The 16953-nt window shown below is 40.6% G+C and overlaps 1 protein-coding gene across 6 annotated transcripts in view; it reads left to right on the top strand.

Annotated features, from left to right (window-relative positions):
* The window catches only part of LOC119737924 (fibropellin-1-like), a 50640-nt gene extending 35593 nt beyond the window's left edge, over window positions 1-15047 (top strand). For 5 of the 6 annotated variants that reach the window (XM_038212587.1, XM_038212590.1, XM_038212591.1 and 2 more), the window contains 9 exons: window positions 291-404; window positions 1694-1810; window positions 3200-3313; window positions 5422-5541; window positions 6553-6660; window positions 7647-7766; window positions 8654-8770; window positions 10378-10500; window positions 11775-15047. In XM_038212587.1, the coding sequence (XP_038068515.1) occupies window positions 291-404; window positions 1694-1810; window positions 3200-3313; window positions 5422-5541; window positions 6553-6660; window positions 7647-7766; window positions 8654-8770; window positions 10378-10500; window positions 11775-11872 (1031 nt within the window). In that variant the 3' untranslated portion in view covers window positions 11873-15047. The remainder of the gene's footprint in view (window positions 1-290; window positions 405-1693; window positions 1811-3199; window positions 3314-5421; window positions 5542-6552; window positions 6661-7646; window positions 7767-8653; window positions 8771-10377; window positions 10501-11774) is intronic. The other variant, XM_038212588.1, reaches the window with a different exon arrangement.
* Window positions 15048-16953: the final 1906 nt, after the last annotated feature.

The following is a 16953-nucleotide window of genomic DNA, read 5'->3' as shown; positions in this document are numbered from 1 at the left end:
TTAAGACCAGCCAGCCGGTCTTTATCAAACGTTTAAAACTGGCCATGTGACAGGTTCTCGATTGATGGGTATGGGTAAACTGTCTTAGGTATTTACGAATGATAGTTGAATGGCAAATCACAAAGTACCAAGGTAACAGGGACAGGAAAAAGGTCACACTTTGGACCCTAAATTTATAGATCGACCCCTCTACCTTGGTTGATTAGAGTTGTTCCCAACGTTTTTCTTGTTACTCTATTCACAGGATTGTTCCTGACTAAAGTTTACTTTGGGTTGTGATTTGATTTCAGTGAGTCCATGTTTGGCGTCCCCTTGCAACTTTGGGACGTGCTCTGTGACTGCCAACGGAGCGTCATTCGCCTGTGATTGCTTGCCTAACTGGACGGGTGACCGCTGCAACGTTGGTATGTATTGCTGTCTCTGTAAATGTCCGAACTGAGAAATTGTGACAATTCAAATTAGGGTTCTCAGCCACTATGGAAATCAGGGAAAATCTTGAAAAGGGGTTTCCATTTTTCCATTCAGGGGAAACTCGGGGAATTTCAGAAAAACACCAAAAAATCAGAGAATATTTAGGGAATTTGATAGTGACCCAGAAGGGAAAGGTTTTTGCCAGATTGGCGTATGTGCGTCTTGTGCCATGTGTCCCATTTGTGTCCGTTGACTGACTGGCTGTGGTGATCTGATACACCGTGCCCTCTGGAGACATGTGCACAATAGGGAACAAAAGATTGTATTCGTCTCCACAGTGCAGTTTCTATAGGTGAGTACGTCTCCACAAGGTTATCACGAAATAGATATATGGATTTTACTCATAAACGAGGAATTTCCAAGGTGTGTTGATCTGCTGCCAATGGAAGTATTTTAAAGGGATATTAAGCTAGAATTTCAGCCCAGGAAATTAATTCTGGTTGAAATAGGAGCATTTTGGAAGTACACTTTCAAACTCGAAAACTTTAGTACAAGAGAACAAAGAAATGACTCCACAAGGATACAAATTCCACAATGTGTGGCTTTTTAGTGTTTATGCAGTGTGAATATTACACACCTCTCCACACACTAACAATCGGCTGTGCTGCACCACCTCTTGACTTCCCTGCAACCTTGTTAAAGTGAACATATTTCTCATGGAATTTTGAAAATTTCACAGGGAAATATCAAGGAAAAACTCAGGGAATTTTGTTTTCATAAAGTGCTGGGAACCATGTCAAGTGATGTCATTGAACCAAGCGTTGAAATAGTACTTGCAAATTTAAGAAACAAGAACAAGATTTTCATATAAAACATGTTTAAAATATTTAACATAAAAGTGGAAAAAAAATTGTTGCAAACTGCTAACTGACTGGATTTTCTCTTGGAAAATAAACAAATAAAATGTCTTTTTAAAAATTACACGGCTTACGTTTCGGTTATTGCAGGACCCTTTTTAAAGGCAAGAAAATGCTAGGCCCTCAGTTTTGTTAATTAATTATGTAACAGGTAAATAAATAGGTCCCACACAATCGATAGAAATCCTGCTGAAAATATTTTTGCTGCTCATCTGTGAATGCGAACTGTTTCAAATTAAACTCTTCTTGCCATCTTTTTTAAGCGTCTGAGTTCAAGTGACTTCAAGTGTCACAATCAGTGAATGCTGCTATTTATAAATATTTCAATATTTAACAATTGTTTTTGATGTACGTTTCATCCACAGCTGTTTTGTGCAACCCCAATCCTTGTCGGAACGGCGGACAGTGCAGTCACGCCTCCGACGGATCCAGCTTCGATTGCACCTGTCAGCAGGGCTACTCTGGCCCCCTGTGTCAGACAGGTAAACAAACCCCCCCCCCCCAACCTATGGGCTCTGTGCGCAAACATAAGAGGGCGTGTTTTTACCACTTTTGAGAGCCGTGTGGACAGGACACACAGCGTGTGCGTACTGTACTGTGCTGGTTCGCGCACGAAGTATACACAACTTCCTGAATGTGCCAAAGCTATTAGCCACAGTGTCTTCATGTGAGCATCAGGCGTCATCAGCGCGCGAATACGTTCAAATTTAATTTGCAATGGTCTCCCAGACTAATCCCTGCCCCCAATAACTTTAGATCTTTCGAAATACGCAGTGGATGGACTGGGAACCAGTCTAGGTCTCCCCCAACTCTCCTTTTCTGGCCGTTGAAGGGGTACTTGTGCACGGAGCCCATGGTCACAGACCAGCAAATAAACTTCCATAGACATCAGTGATGATTACCCCCACTTCCGAAAATCAGGGAAAGTACTCAAAACTCTCCAAGGTGTTTGAGACACATATCAAATTAAAGCTTGTTTCACCATCTTTCATTTTCTGTTCAATTTTTGGGGTAATCCAATGACTTTTGGGCGCAATTTCCATCCAATGATGATCACCCCTAAAAGTAGTCCTGAAGCCCATTGCCATTTTGAAAAATGATGCCTACGCTCCATTGAAAAACAGATACATTTTGGGGCCCAAGTCCATCCAATTTTCACAGAAACACAAGCTAGCAGTCCTGTGCACGGCTTCCACCCTTTTCTCTTTTACAAACCCTCAAGTTCATGGCCCACAAAATGCTCTAATAGCAAAAAAAAGTTGAGGGCATGCAAATTGTGATTTGGCTGGCGTGGGCAATTTTGGGGCAATTTACTGGCCTGCACCCTTATCCCCTCTGTGCATTGTTCATTGAGGGCGCTCTTTGTATCGAGCATCAATTTGTAACTCTTTTGACATTGGCCAAATCCAGCCTTCTAATCCTGTAAAGCAAGTTTTGCAAAAATGAAAAAGTCTGAAGTGTTTGCTAAAGTTCTGCCATGGAATAACAAATAGTACCCCTTCTCTTTTTCACCTATCCCCCCCCCCAAAAAAAAATTGTATCAGTGCATTATAAAAAAATTGAGTTGGGTTGGCAAAATACTAGTACAGTGCCTTGATTATAATGGTTTTGTGATACGTTTCCGCATGTGTCATCAAATGCTTTCTTTATGCTTGCCTGGGTTGAGTCCTTCATGTGCATTTCTTAAGGCAGTGTGGGTATGTTCATAGTATTCTGCTCTTCAAAATTGTCACTTTTAAACTCAACATTTTCTGAATGCCAACACTTCTTCTGTGTCGTTAAAGGAAGTTGGTCAAGAAAAACTTGGCTGGACATTGTGCGAGCAAAATATTTATTAGTAATCTCATTTTCTGTGTTGTTTTATATTTTAGTCGATCCATGTACGCGGCAACCCTGTTTTAACAACGGCCAGTGTGTCTCCAGCGATAGCAACAGCTTCTCCTGTGTCTGTCCGACAGGGTATCGAGGCGATCTCTGTCAAGATGGTATGTCGTCTGTGAAATCTCTGAATTGTCACTTCTGTTTTTCCGAATAACTGCTTTTTATTTAAGAAAGTCATGTACTCATCAGTGTTGTAGTTGAAGTGCGTGTGATGGATCATAAGTCCATCATAAGTCCATCATAAGTCCATCACAAGTAAATCTCGAGACAAAACACTAGTGGTAAAGGGCCTATGACATGAATCTTACTGGGGAACATATTTTGTGCAACTTTCTACTCCTCTTAAAGGTACAGTCCATCATTTGCAGCCATCCAAAAAGTAACTGACTTAATTTTTTGTTGAAAATTTTACTTGCTTTAAAGATAGTAATGGCACTAAATTATTCTTCCTGGCATGCTGTCATTTTGAAGAAATGAATGAAAAAAGGCCATATCCAATGATGCATCTAAAGACGCATCGTTGGAAATTTCCGTTAGTAGTTTGTTTTTAAATCAGCGAAGCGCATGCAAGCGATGACACGACCTGCACGCGCGCGGTTGCTGTAATTCGTTGATTAAGTGCGCGAAATTGCGTAGCTGCAATTGGCTCAGTGAGAATGTGTCTCAGACGCTGAATTCAGGCCCAATTCAAAACATGATTCGACAACTTTTGATTTGAAATCGAGATCCTAGAACATTGTTTTCTCGGAATATACAGCATTCACTGAGCTGAAACTTCATCAGGTTAGTTGTTCAGCTCCCTTCTTTAGATTTTGAGCACTTTTGTTGCTTCAAATGGACATAATGCACACATTACAAATGATGGACGCTACCTATAAATGTATGAATTTTCGTTGACACCCCTTTTTGGTTAATTTTATTGATAAGTGCACTTTTCTAAACATTTAGAATTGTCCATACTTTTCCTGACAAATGAGGGCGCTGTTGCTGTGATGTCATTTCAGGAAGCCACTGTTCACTTTAGGGTTTTTTGGGTTCAATTTGTGAACCCAAAATTTTCTCACTGAAAACATTTGTGAGAAAACTGTACTCATTGGGTTACTGTTATATACAAAAAAAACCCACCAAATCACCAAAGAAAAGGAAATTTACAACAGCAAAATATCCAAAATTCTTGCAAAACTTTGGTGCTGAAATAGCTGTAACATTGAGGTTTCCGCTTGAAATGACGTCACACTTTTGCTCATGAATATGGAAATTTACGTTAGCATAAAAAGAACCGGCCCAAAAAGCGCCAAAATGCAGTTAAAAATGGCAAAATGAAAATTGAAAATACGGTTAAATGGGACACAAAGGTGCATTTTCAATAATTGCTTTTAAACAAATTACATAACATGGGCCCTTGAAATCAGAAGTAACAGAGGACGAACAATCACCAAGGAATGATGTTATCAAAGTTCATTTAAATAGCTTGTGAGTTGACCTGTGACTGGAGGACTTATGATGCCATGTGATCCCTCACAAGTTCCTCAGCTACATGCACATCTCTGCTCATTGTGTTAGCCTATTTTTTTTTGCAAAATATTGGAACCAGCAGTTCAAGACTTCAGTCTTCATGCATCGACTTTTCCCACCATAATTGTACCTCATCATACATAATTGAGCCCCCTTTCATTTACCTGAATCCCTATATTTGAGGCGTTCTGGCAAAATGAGATCAAACTGGGCACAGGCCGTAGTGGAGAAAATGAAGGGGAAAAAAAGGGTTATTTTGTTCAATTTTTAGATTTACTGATATTTGTAATCTTTAACATGTCTATTACACATATTTTAAAGAAATAGTATAAAAAAATCACGGAATAAAAGTGTTTAAAGGAAACAAAATAGCATCTTTTTATTTTCACGACTACAAAACAGTAGAAACTTTAAAGGTCTTTTTCTCAGTATTGTACTGTTTGGACATGTCGATAACTGCGAACCTTAAACAGCCATAACTTGTCAATGGAAGTGCAAGTAACAGTATTGTAAGGAGAATTTTGTTCTCTTTCCTAATAACCACAAACCCTCATTTTAACCCCTGCCCAGTTCTGTCTCATTTTGCCAGAAAGTCTCGCGTATTTTCCCCCTCATGCCACCTACTAGTCACTCCCCACATACCCTACATTCTCACACGTCCTTTTTCCTCCCTCTCTTGTCATTCATTCCATTTCAGTCGATCCCTGCCTTCCCTCTAACCCATGTCAAAATGGCGGTCAATGTTCACTCTCCGTCGACGGCGTCACTCCGCAGTGTACCTGCATTAATGGCTTTACTGGCTCCTTCTGTGAGATAGGCAAGTTTCTGAAGGAAAACCATGAAGGAATGTTTGCATATGGTGCCTTTTTTCTTTGGAAAAGTTATAAATTATGGTCATTAGGTTACACGTAAAGGTATCACTAAGGAGACACGTTATCGTAATTTCTTTGCACGATGGGAGACATTGGACATATTTCATGTCTCCCTAATGTCACACCCCCTTTAGAGGCACAATTTTATTGTCGCAATTAGCTTATATTTGTTGCTCGTGGTCTAATTAGTAAACAAACCGAAATTCGTGGAAAAGGGACAAGGGAATATTGGGTAGGGCACATTTAAATTTGAAAAATTTTGTGCACAAGTCTATGGGGATGTCTCCCAAATGTCCAATCAAGAGTAATAATTATTACTGTAATGGATTGGTGGCGTGCCGTGGCTTCGGGGTCTGGAGCATCCAATCCAAGATCGGCAGGTTGTGGGTTCGAGTCCAGCCTGAGGGACTGCGGTACGTGCGTCCTTGGGCAAGGCACTTTACTACTATTGCTTTTCCCCACGCAGGATTCATATGGGTACCTGTGAGGGTATAGGTCAATATTTTGTTTGAATTAGCCCTTCGCAGCTGGAATTGGCTGCATCATCAAGATGTATACTCTGCGATAAGGAATGTTTTATTGGTTCAGCAAGCAGGGGTAATAATGATAATGTGTACGTTTTGAACATTAACATTTGTTAGACTAGGTATGGTAAATGAAGTTGGGCATAGTTTGTGATTGGGTCTGGAAAAAAACCTGCCATGATCGCTGGACCATATTTGGCAGTCATCTATCATCTCTATACCAAAACTTTTTATTCCAAAACTGTGAATTTATTCACAATCTGAGACTAATTGATGTGGAAAAGTTCAGTGATAAACTTCTCAAATTTAATAATTTTAATGTGCAATACATACAGAGATTCCAAATACAGGATCTAGTTCATTTTGGATTTTGGTCTAAATCTGTCATTTTCAAAATTTGATTTTGTCGCTCACCTTGGCGTTTTTGGACAGGTATTTGCTCGACGGCACCGTGTCTGAACAACGGCGTCTGTTCACAGTCGGGCAGCACTTACAGGTGTCAGTGCCCAACTGATTTCACTGGGCAGAGGTGTGAAACACGTGAGTACAAATCGAAAAGAAAAATCTTGAAATATTGATTGAGTTCTTAAAGGTATGAAATGGACACCTTTTGCAAAATTTTGCCGTTTTGCCGATTTAAGGACCAGCACAATAAAGCTGAAGCAGGTTATTACAACTAACCTGTCCAAATTTCAGCTCAGTAGATGCAGGTCTCGTTCAAATGACGTCATTTCCTACCGACCATCCATGTGTATCAGCATTTTGAGCGTCAACTTACGGCTGCGTCGTATTTCGAACACTTTTTCGAGCAACAAGTGCGCGTGTTTGGAACATTTTCAACACAGCGCAATGCGTGATCTGATTGCATAAAATACGCAGTTGCAGTTCTGCAGAGCTTGCCGTCATTGAGCGAGCCCTTTACCTTTTTAGAAAACTGTGAAAAAGCATCTTCATTTTCTCGACGCTAAATCATAGGTTTTCATTGATAGCCCAATGGTTCAGTGCCAACCATTGTTCGGAAATGATGGTCATTCCTCTTTTCTCAAAAAGGACAGCATACTAGGTGCAATGGTCCTACTCAATCAATCAAGTCGAGGCCAAGTGGCAGCTTGAGCCCTCCCAATGATCTCGGTCCAGATGTCCTGGTCCAGCATGCGGGAACGCACCTCAGCGGTGACCAAGCCGGTGTCCTGTTTCAGCATGTCCATGAAGGACAGACTTCTCCCACGTGAGGCAGTTCCCCATGTGGGCTCCTAGAGAATGATTGGGCTAGGGGCCAGCTCCAGGTGACGGACGCAATGCCCTGCAAGCTTGAGGCGGCGTTTCCAGATTGTTTTCGTCACCTTCGGCAAGCTAGCGTAGAGGTTTACATTCCTCATGTGATCCTGCCATGGGATATTCATACTAATGGTCCTACTAAACTGCTTGCAGATAGGTCAACTTGTCCACAGCAAAACATTGGTTTATACAGTTCCTGTTGCGAAGATACTTTGCCTTAAAATGAGTTTTTGTTTGTCTGCCATCAGGGATCAACAGCCTGTGCGATAGTACTCCCTGCCAGAATCGTGGATGGTGTTACGATGACGAAACTCTGGGTTATGTATGCACTTGCTACGATGGGTACACCGGGAGGGACTGTGAAGTGGGTAAGGATCAGAGTTTGCTATCATAAGTCAATCATTAGTCAATCACAAGTCAATCATTAGTCAATCACAAGTTATTACAAGTCAACCACAAATCTTCACAAGTCATTCACAAGTCAACCATGAATTATCCCAAGTCACCATAAGTCAATCATTAGTCGACCATAAGTCTTCACAAGTCATCACATGCCAATCACAAGTGATCAGAAGTCAGTCATTAGTCATCACAAGTCATCACAAGTCAATCACAAGTCATCACAAGTCGATCATAAGTCAATCACAAGTCATCACAAGTCATCACAAGTCAGTCATAAGTCAATCACAAGTCATCACAGGTCAATCATAAGTCCATTACAAGTCATCAAAAGTCAATCACAAGTCATCAAAATTCAATCATAAGTCATCACAAATCAATCACAAGTCAATCACAAGTCATCACAAGTCATCACAAGTCAGTCATAAGTCAATCACAAGTCATCACAGGTCAATCATAAGTCCATTACAAGTCATCACAAGTCAATCATAAGTCAATCACAGGTCATCACAGGTCAATCATAAGTCCATTACATGTCATCACAAGTCAATCACAAGTCAATCACAAGTCATCAAAAATCAATCATAAGTCATCACAAGTCATCACAAGTCCATCACAAGGCATTCACAAGTCTATCACAAGTCCATCACAAGTCATCACAAGGCAATCATAAGTCCACTACAAGTCATTAAAAGTCGTCACAGGTAATCACAAGTGATCACAAGGTAAAACACAATGCATCAGGTAATTGAGATGAAGTTGTCTCCACTCCAGATTAGCCTTCAGATATAATTACAAATCAATCCTTAATAGTGGCAATAACTTTGTGTTTTTGTTTTTTTAATGTCAATTACAGGAGAGTTCTCTTGTGTGCCAAACCCCTGCAAAAATAACGGGGCATGTTCCATCCAGTCTGGCTCCACGTACAGGTGCACGTGTAGGGGAAGTTACATGGGAGTAAATTGTGACGTCCGTAAGTCAGCTTTTCAGTCACAGAATTTGTCCATTTTGTTTGTCGCACCACTAAGTGACACATCTTGGATAGTTGCAGCAACCACGAAGTGACATGTCCTTTGCTAAAAGTCCATGGATGATCTGTCACGTCGTGGTGTGGCAAAATTATTGTATTGTCACTTCGGAATATAAGAAACATTGGAGGGCTTGCAGCCTTACAAACACGAAACAGCTGATCGACACATTTTGCCCACTCTGTTTCTATTCAATCATATGTCAGACATAGTTAGAATTCCATTTTCGAATTTTCGGCATTGAACTATGTTACCCCTGATCAGCAGGCTTAGAGTTTATTGTTGGGTCCATTTCTACTCCCAGTAGAATATACACTGTTGTGATTTGTTCCATTTTTCAAATCAAGAAAAAAAAAGAAGGGCAATAATTTTTTGTAATATTGTTTGACTGTTACAATTACCTATTACATGTAGTCACTCTACCACCCAAATCGCCCTACCTGTTACTTCCTGTACTGCCCCAAACCGCCCTACTTGTTACTCCCTGTACTGCCCCAAACCGCCCTACTTGTTACTCCCTGTACTGCCCCAAACCGCCCTACTTGTTACTCCCTGTACTGCCCCAAACCATCCTGCCTGTTGCTCCATATGGAGAACTAGGGAGCATTTGCTCACTCGCCAGTAGTGCAGCTCTGTTTACGTGGGAAGACTGGCTCATATCTAGGCGCTCTCAGCAAACTTTCGTTAATACGCGGAAAGTATGTTGGTTAAACTTACTTCCTCGCATCGCATCATAAAATATAGGTTTTCCTCTTTCAAATGAATATAATTTCTTCATGGTTAAAGGCGTTTCCTATGGAGGTCACGGCACATTTCCCCGATTTTTGAGGGTGCGGGTTTACTTCTTCGAACAGCACACGTGTGAACCCGGTCGCATACAATTACCTCGCACGGTTTCTGAAAGATAACACAATAAGCTTTCCATTCATGTAACAACCGTTTTGATTGGTTGAGAAGAACAAGGGGCACTTTTCTTGTCAAATCAGACATCGCTTTTGTTCTGAGGATCGACCTGCTGTTTATGTATAGTCCGGTCAACGCAGTGGGCTGTGCAGGTCGCCGGGTCAATGCACCGTTGTGTGTGACCGCAGAGCATGCAGGGCTTTGATTTTATGCACATATGGGTGGCAAAGTTCTCCATATGCTGTACTGACCCAAACCACCCTGCCTGTTACTCCCTGTACTGCCCCAAACCACCCTGCCTGTTACTCCCTGTACTGCCCCAAACCATCCTGCCTGTTGCTCCCTGTACTGCCCCAAACCGCCCTACCTGTTACTTCCTGTACTGCCCCAAACCGCCCTACCTGTTACTTCCTGTACTGCCCCAAACTGCCCTACTTGTTACTCCCTGTACTGCCACAAACCATCCTGCCTGTTACTCCCTGTACCACCCCAAACCGCCCTGCCTGTTACTCCCTGTACCACCCCAAACCACCCTGTCTGTTACTCCCTGTACTGCCCCAAACCACCCTGTTACTCCCTGTACTGCCCCAAAGCACACTGCCTATTATTCTCTGTACCGCCAAAAACACTTAATTGTTTTATTTGACAGCTATTGTCGTGACCACCTGCCCCATCAATTACTGTGCAAACGGAGGCACCTGCTCAGTTACTGGCCAGAATCAGTACACCTGCGTGTGTCCACCAAACTATACCGGTAGCACCTGCCGAACGCGTGAGTATCTCAGTTGCTGGACAAACGCAGAATCGGGGCCAGGTTTCACAGAACTTTTGGGCTAAAACAACTGATGCAAACTGTATCCCCAAGACACTGCTTGTAGTACCCATTGATATATGTCCGCATGATTCTTTATAAGATGAAATGTGCATCAGCTAGCCCACTGGGCGAGTGGTAAGACGTTTGCACCAGTGCACAGGAGGTCATGGGTTCGAGTCCCACCCGAGTAAGCTTGTGAATTTGTCTCGCAACCCCTCAGACAAAACTGAGTAAGCAGTGCTTAGTCAGGGCAAAAACCCAATGTTGAATCTAATGTGTTTCTAATCTGATATCCTATTCTAATCCGCTAAGCCACTGCGGCAAGTGGTGTATTGGTAAAGACAACTGCAGCAGTCAACAGGAGGTTGTAGGTTCGAGCTCCACTTTTATTAGTGAAATTCTCAAGTTTTTCTCACAGGCTATTGGAAAGTACTTATATTAGCATACAGCATACAGTGCTCCACTATGCATATAATAAATTGCATCAATGAGAGGCAAACCCAACAAAAGTCATCATCCAAGCTCTAAAATACCAAATGGAGAAGTCCAGATTCAGTCATATGCCCCGCCCACCTTTGGTCTGTGCACATTTCTCAAAGTGCTTGTGACCAAGTTTGGCTGAGCTACTGTGGTCACCTGACCAAAGGTTGCAAACTAATTGGTCAATGGGCACTGTTTCATTGACAGGCGGGAAAGGTCTATTGATGATCTATAGTCATATCTAGCTTAAAAGATCGTCTAAGGAATGTAACTCCTCCCACCTCTGGATTAGGCTCCTCCCCTCCCTTGTCTTGGCTTTAGACTGGATTTTGATTTCGTCCCCTTCATGTAGACGGTCCCACTCCCTGGCAAGCCTAGCCAGTTCTTAGCAGTGGAGGGCGCTACCAACAAGATGAATGGAATCCGGGCTTGGGAATATTGACACTCTGACCAAAGAAAATCCAAGCTTAACCCATGCGTGCATTAGCTTGAATACAGTGCATGTCTTCTTTTGTGCACGTGAGACAAGCTTTAATTTCTAGGCTTGGAGTTCGAGTTGCCAATTTCTCAAGACTGGGTTTGATTCATGTTGATAGTGCTTTCTACTGCTATAGCCCGACCATGGTTGCAAGGCATCGGAACCGACTGCACTTGGGAAACCAAATCCAGATCCAGTGTTGAACCAGGACTCCCCCTCCCCTCCAGCTTAACCATCCCTTATTACTCTTTTATCTCTCTTTTCCTCATCTTAGCGGTCAGCGGACCTCCTGGAGGTTCAGCAAGCACACTGATGACGTCCTGGTTCCTGATGGTTGGAGCCATGATGCTAGCCTGGCTGCTTCATTGGTAATCACTGACATGGACCCAGTAAAGTGGTTGAGACCTTTCCTATACCTTTCCATACCTCGTAAGATAGATAAGTTTTTTACATTTTCAGAGACAAAATAAGTCCAATAACTAGCTTAGTTTCTTCATTTGATGAAAAAACACCAATATTTGAATCAACTTTTGAGTCGTTTTAGAGATCCATTGCCCCGATTAAATGGTTATTTTCAAATCCTATTTTATCATTAAAACAACCCAACTTATGTGTCTGTTAAAAATCAAAGCGTTTGTTTGTTCATGTTGGGCTTAAACCAAATCCGATGTTCCATTTTGCGATCATTTGTGTGAGGTCTTGAAAAACATCTGAACGACATCACTAGACGGACCAATGGTTGGATTACAAAGTAGAAGTGGGAGGGGTGTGGCTAAGGTAGAGAATGAGGAGGTTGTAAATATTGTGCTCGGAGGTCCTAGGTCGGGTCAAAGGATTTCTAATGAAATTTCTGAATATTTACTCTAATTACATATATAATAGCCTGTTATAGAAATAGACGTGTTTTAAGCATGAGGATGTGGGAGCGAAGGGTTGAGAATTCTTAGTTTGATTTGTGACTGGGAAAGTTGAATTTTGTTTACGATGGATGGCTGCAGTAGCATGTGCTAGATTACTCATTCACAATGACCGCTGCTGAAGAAACTTATATTTGACACAACTCAGTGGCTGATTCAATGAGAACTAGTGTATTGTAATTAATTGATTATTTTATGTAATGTTTAAGCCTCATACAACTCAGACTGCAGCTATTTGTGTCATTCAATATCTCCCTTTTTAAAAATTATACAAGTTTACAATATTAATAATAATTTTAAAGTTGAACAAAGAAATTGACTAGAGTGGGGTTTGAACCCGCGACCTCCAGATTGCCGTTCCTGTGCTCTACCAACTGAGCTATCCAGTTCTATATTGGCGGTTCCCCGTTTTGTCAATGTCTTTTTTTCAAGGGGTGCTAGTCAGAAGCCATCTTAATAACAGTGTGCGGCTTACATAACGCTTAGATCTAGGAACAGAAGCCTCCTTGATTTGGTCAATACTGATCACTCCACTTGACAAACTAACAAAAAGTATCCACACGAGGGCTCCCTTCCTAGTATAAGATCAGTGTTTCCATCCATGACATGACAGCACCTTTAAAGGCATATAGGATCATTTGCATTTATCCCGAAAGTAACCTGCCAAATTATTGTCAAAAAGCTTACTATTGACAAAATCGTGTTTCGTGATCAAAAACTTAAATAGGGTATATCTCAAATAGGGTAATATCCACTGAGCTGAAACTTCAACAGGTTAGGTTTTGAACATTCTTCTTTGGATTTCGAGTGGTGTTATTGGATGCAAATAAAATGCATGGAAAAAAAATAGCAAGTGATCCTATATGCCTTGAAATTGTAAAGTCTCATTTATTGTACAGTGTTTCACAGTATAAGTACAAAAGTAAATATTTACAGGTGTGAATCTATTTGGTGTATAAATGTTTATTAAAAATGTTAAAATATGCAAGTTTTTCTTCTTCTTTTACCTGGTGTTAGTAAAGAGCCTAACATAATCTCAACTGGGATTAATCTGATAACAAAATTTTTTAGGAACATTTTTCAGTAAGCAAACGTTTGTGGTGCTTAAGAATTTGTAATGGAAATCAAGGCGAATCTCAAAACTCAATTAACAACCTCCCCCCTCCCCCTTCAGCGAAATGAAAATATACACTTTTTAAGTGACATGATGTCTAAATTTCCAACTTTTTAAGACGTATTTGAATTGGGTTAACGGTGTTTTAATAATACTGCATTATATTGTAAATGTTTGCATGATCACTATTCATATATAATGTTAATATTTTATTCAAAGATGGGTGTTTACTGTGGTTGTACATATTTTTTTATATACAAACTATTCAATTTAATCTATCTCTATTCTAAACCTTTGTAGTAGTAGAGGTAGTTCTATTAGTCGGGGATGATTATAGTCGTGTATTATAGGCTAGAATTCCAATTGTTTTAGTTTATTCAATTCTTAAAGGGTTCATGAAATGAATTTTACACTGGAGCATAATTGTAGCAATGATCCATTCCTCTGAAAATGTATCAAAACTATGAGACTTCCTTTTTTGGTAAATATGTTGCAAAGAGCACTTTTTCATACATTTAAAATGTTTCATGCTTTTACAACTGAGGGCGCTGTTGCTGTGATGTCACTTTAGAAACACGCCCTTCAGATAAGGCGTTTCTCTTCAAACTGTAAACCCAAACTTCGGCTTATTATAAAAATGTGTGCATAAAGTTTTCTCATTGTCTTACTGTCGTATACTTGACCAGAAATGAAACCCTAAAACCCTTAGAATTCTGGCGACTGTTTGTGCTGAAGCAGATCTGCCTTGAATGACATCACAGTTTTGCTATTGAATATGGAAACTTGCATGAGCATAAACACAAATAAGCACCAAAAATGCCCTTAAAATGACAATATGAAGATTACAAATAACGTTAAATTGAACACAAAGGTTCATTTCAAAGATTGCATTTAAGAAAAAAATGCCATTACCACACATGGGTATAGTAATGACATTTTTTTCTTAAATGCAGTCTTTGAAATTATAAACACATCCCTGCTATGCAACAACTATTGTTTGTGCAAAAGTGTTGTTTTTATATTATCAGTATTTTTTTTTCCATTTGCTATATGAAAGTGGTATTTTGTTTGTGTACATTTCTAGGCAGTGGTCCCTTTGATTCTTGAATGGATAATCAATAGCTTAGTAAGCTACATAGTAACTATGCGAAATAGTCATTGTAGTAACGAATTTTAAACTAGCACTTGAAACCGAGGGCCCTAGTGCTGTCTTCTGTTAAGAGGATTAAAACAAGAAAAGTTCCTCAATTCATAGCTTAGCACCGAGAGCTTCGGTTTCAATGCTAATTTGAAATTCGTGTATTGAGACTTCAGCCTCGTTTTGGTACCAAACATGGCGATTATGTGGGTAGGTCACGTGAATGGTGGTCACGTGTTTTGGATTTTGGATATACATTTGTTGTATTTTAAATTCTTTGGTGATCAATTTTGAAATAAATTGGGATGGGGACACAGTATATATTGTTTATTGTTTGAACTTGTAATCGTTTGTAATAAAATGAATGGAAACATCTCAGAGCTTTTGTTTTCAACCTTGTTATTGTGGTCATCGTTATCGTCTTGGTCATCGTTTTGTCTCATGACGTAGTCGTCATCAATTAACATTGCTTAAAGGCAAATTAGGATCGTTTGCTTTTCATGCAATTTGTTCGTTTCCAATAATTACACCACTCAAAATCCAAAGAAGAATAATCAAAACCTAACTTTTGAAGTGTCAGCCTAGTGGATATTACGCTTTTCGAGAACAGAATGAAAAATCTTTTGATCACGAAACACGATCCATAGCACTCTGCATTTTCCAAAAATCAGTCAATTGACTGATCGTTGGAAATCACCTACATTTCTGAATTTCTTCTAAATGACAGCAATCCGGACGGAATAATCGGGGTGTTTAGTACCAGTGCGATGTTTGATCCAGGTGAGCTTTTGGATAATAATTCGCTACTTAATACTTTTTGGATAAATACAAATGATCACCGTCGGTGTCTCATTGGACAGCACGGTAATCGGTGGGCGTGGCCACGGTGGGCGTGGCCAAAGAAGGAGGAAGAGTTGCATGATTGTTGGGTCTCCCGCTGGAATGTAGTTCACAGTCAGTGTATGGGAGTGAGGCTCCTAACCACGCCCATTCCGTCACGCCCAGCCCAATAAACTCACAACCACCGTAGAGTCGGGTATGTTCGTTTGGATTTGTTTCCTTCCCTAACCCGTAGATAATCGGTGGGAGTGTCCGGCCAAACAAGGAGGAGGAGTTGCATGGTTCTTGGGTCTCTCGGTGGAGCAGTAGGCTCCTAACCACGCCGATTTCTTGCCAAGCCTCTTCTCTTCCATCACACATAATACACCTCACATCGTTCCAAATCTCTCACGGTGTTTCGGTCCATTCCTTAGTCGGGGTCTACCCGATGTTCCCCAATACCGATGTTCCCCGAAATCCTTAGAGTTAGGGTTAGGGCTTAAGGGCTAGTGTTTAGGGTAAGGATTTCGGGGAACATCGGTATTGGGAAACATCGGTATGCACCCCCCTTAGTCATCCGGTTTATCTCAAACAAGACATTTCATTTTGTCCCACTGAGCCACAACTCAATTACGTTAGGGCCGTTACAATCAGCACCTTGGCCGTTGTTACTGACGCGAACCAGACCTGGAAGATATTCTCCAACGAGTATAAGTTTATGCTTGTTTAAAGTTGATACCCCGTGTTCTTAAAAACAAGATTGTTTTCCTCTTAACTAATTTCAATTTGTATGTTTTGTTTTAACGAAGAAAAAGAAACCTACTTTAATCCGATTTTGGGCGTCTGCAACCCTCTCAAAAAGGTTTTCATTTTGTACACAAATTAACCCACCCTGCAAGAGCTGAATTATTGTCTGACGGCTAATCATTCGAATTTTGTGAAGAAATAATTAAATAAATAAGAGACAGTGGAATTTGTTTCGTTCGATATTCAGTTCAAAAGTGAATAACCTGTATATTGCTAGGAAAACATAAATAGCAATTGAAAAGAAATATATATATTATTTTCGAGGTGAAACTCGAAAATGGCACGGGGAACACATCTTCAACACCTGTCTGAGACAGAGGCGCTCCAAAGCAAAATGATTCGGAGGGACTCGACTCGGTTCAATTTATCATAACTAGATTTGGGTGACCGACAGGTGCATTTAATGTATTAACTTTCAATTTTCTAGATACATACATTTATTTCGATGCTGCATAAAGGACGATACATAATGTTATATATTCAAATTGGTAATACATGTACATATATATATTTACAATGGTAAACATTAACTAAATGGCAGCATCTAGGTCCGGGGTGAAGCATAAGCTTTTGTTCCCCAGCCTATGGACAGACAGACAAGTGACAGACATACATGGAAAGACAGAGCACAAACACCGGTGTAAGACAGTAATCAAGG

Source organism: Patiria miniata, unplaced genomic scaffold, assembly GCF_015706575.1.
Source record: "Patiria miniata isolate m_02_andy unplaced genomic scaffold, ASM1570657v1 HiC_scaffold_3, whole genome shotgun sequence".
NCBI lineage: Eukaryota > Metazoa > Echinodermata > Asteroidea > Valvatida > Asterinidae > Patiria > Patiria miniata.
This window is presented reverse-complemented; position numbering and strand designations above follow the sequence as displayed.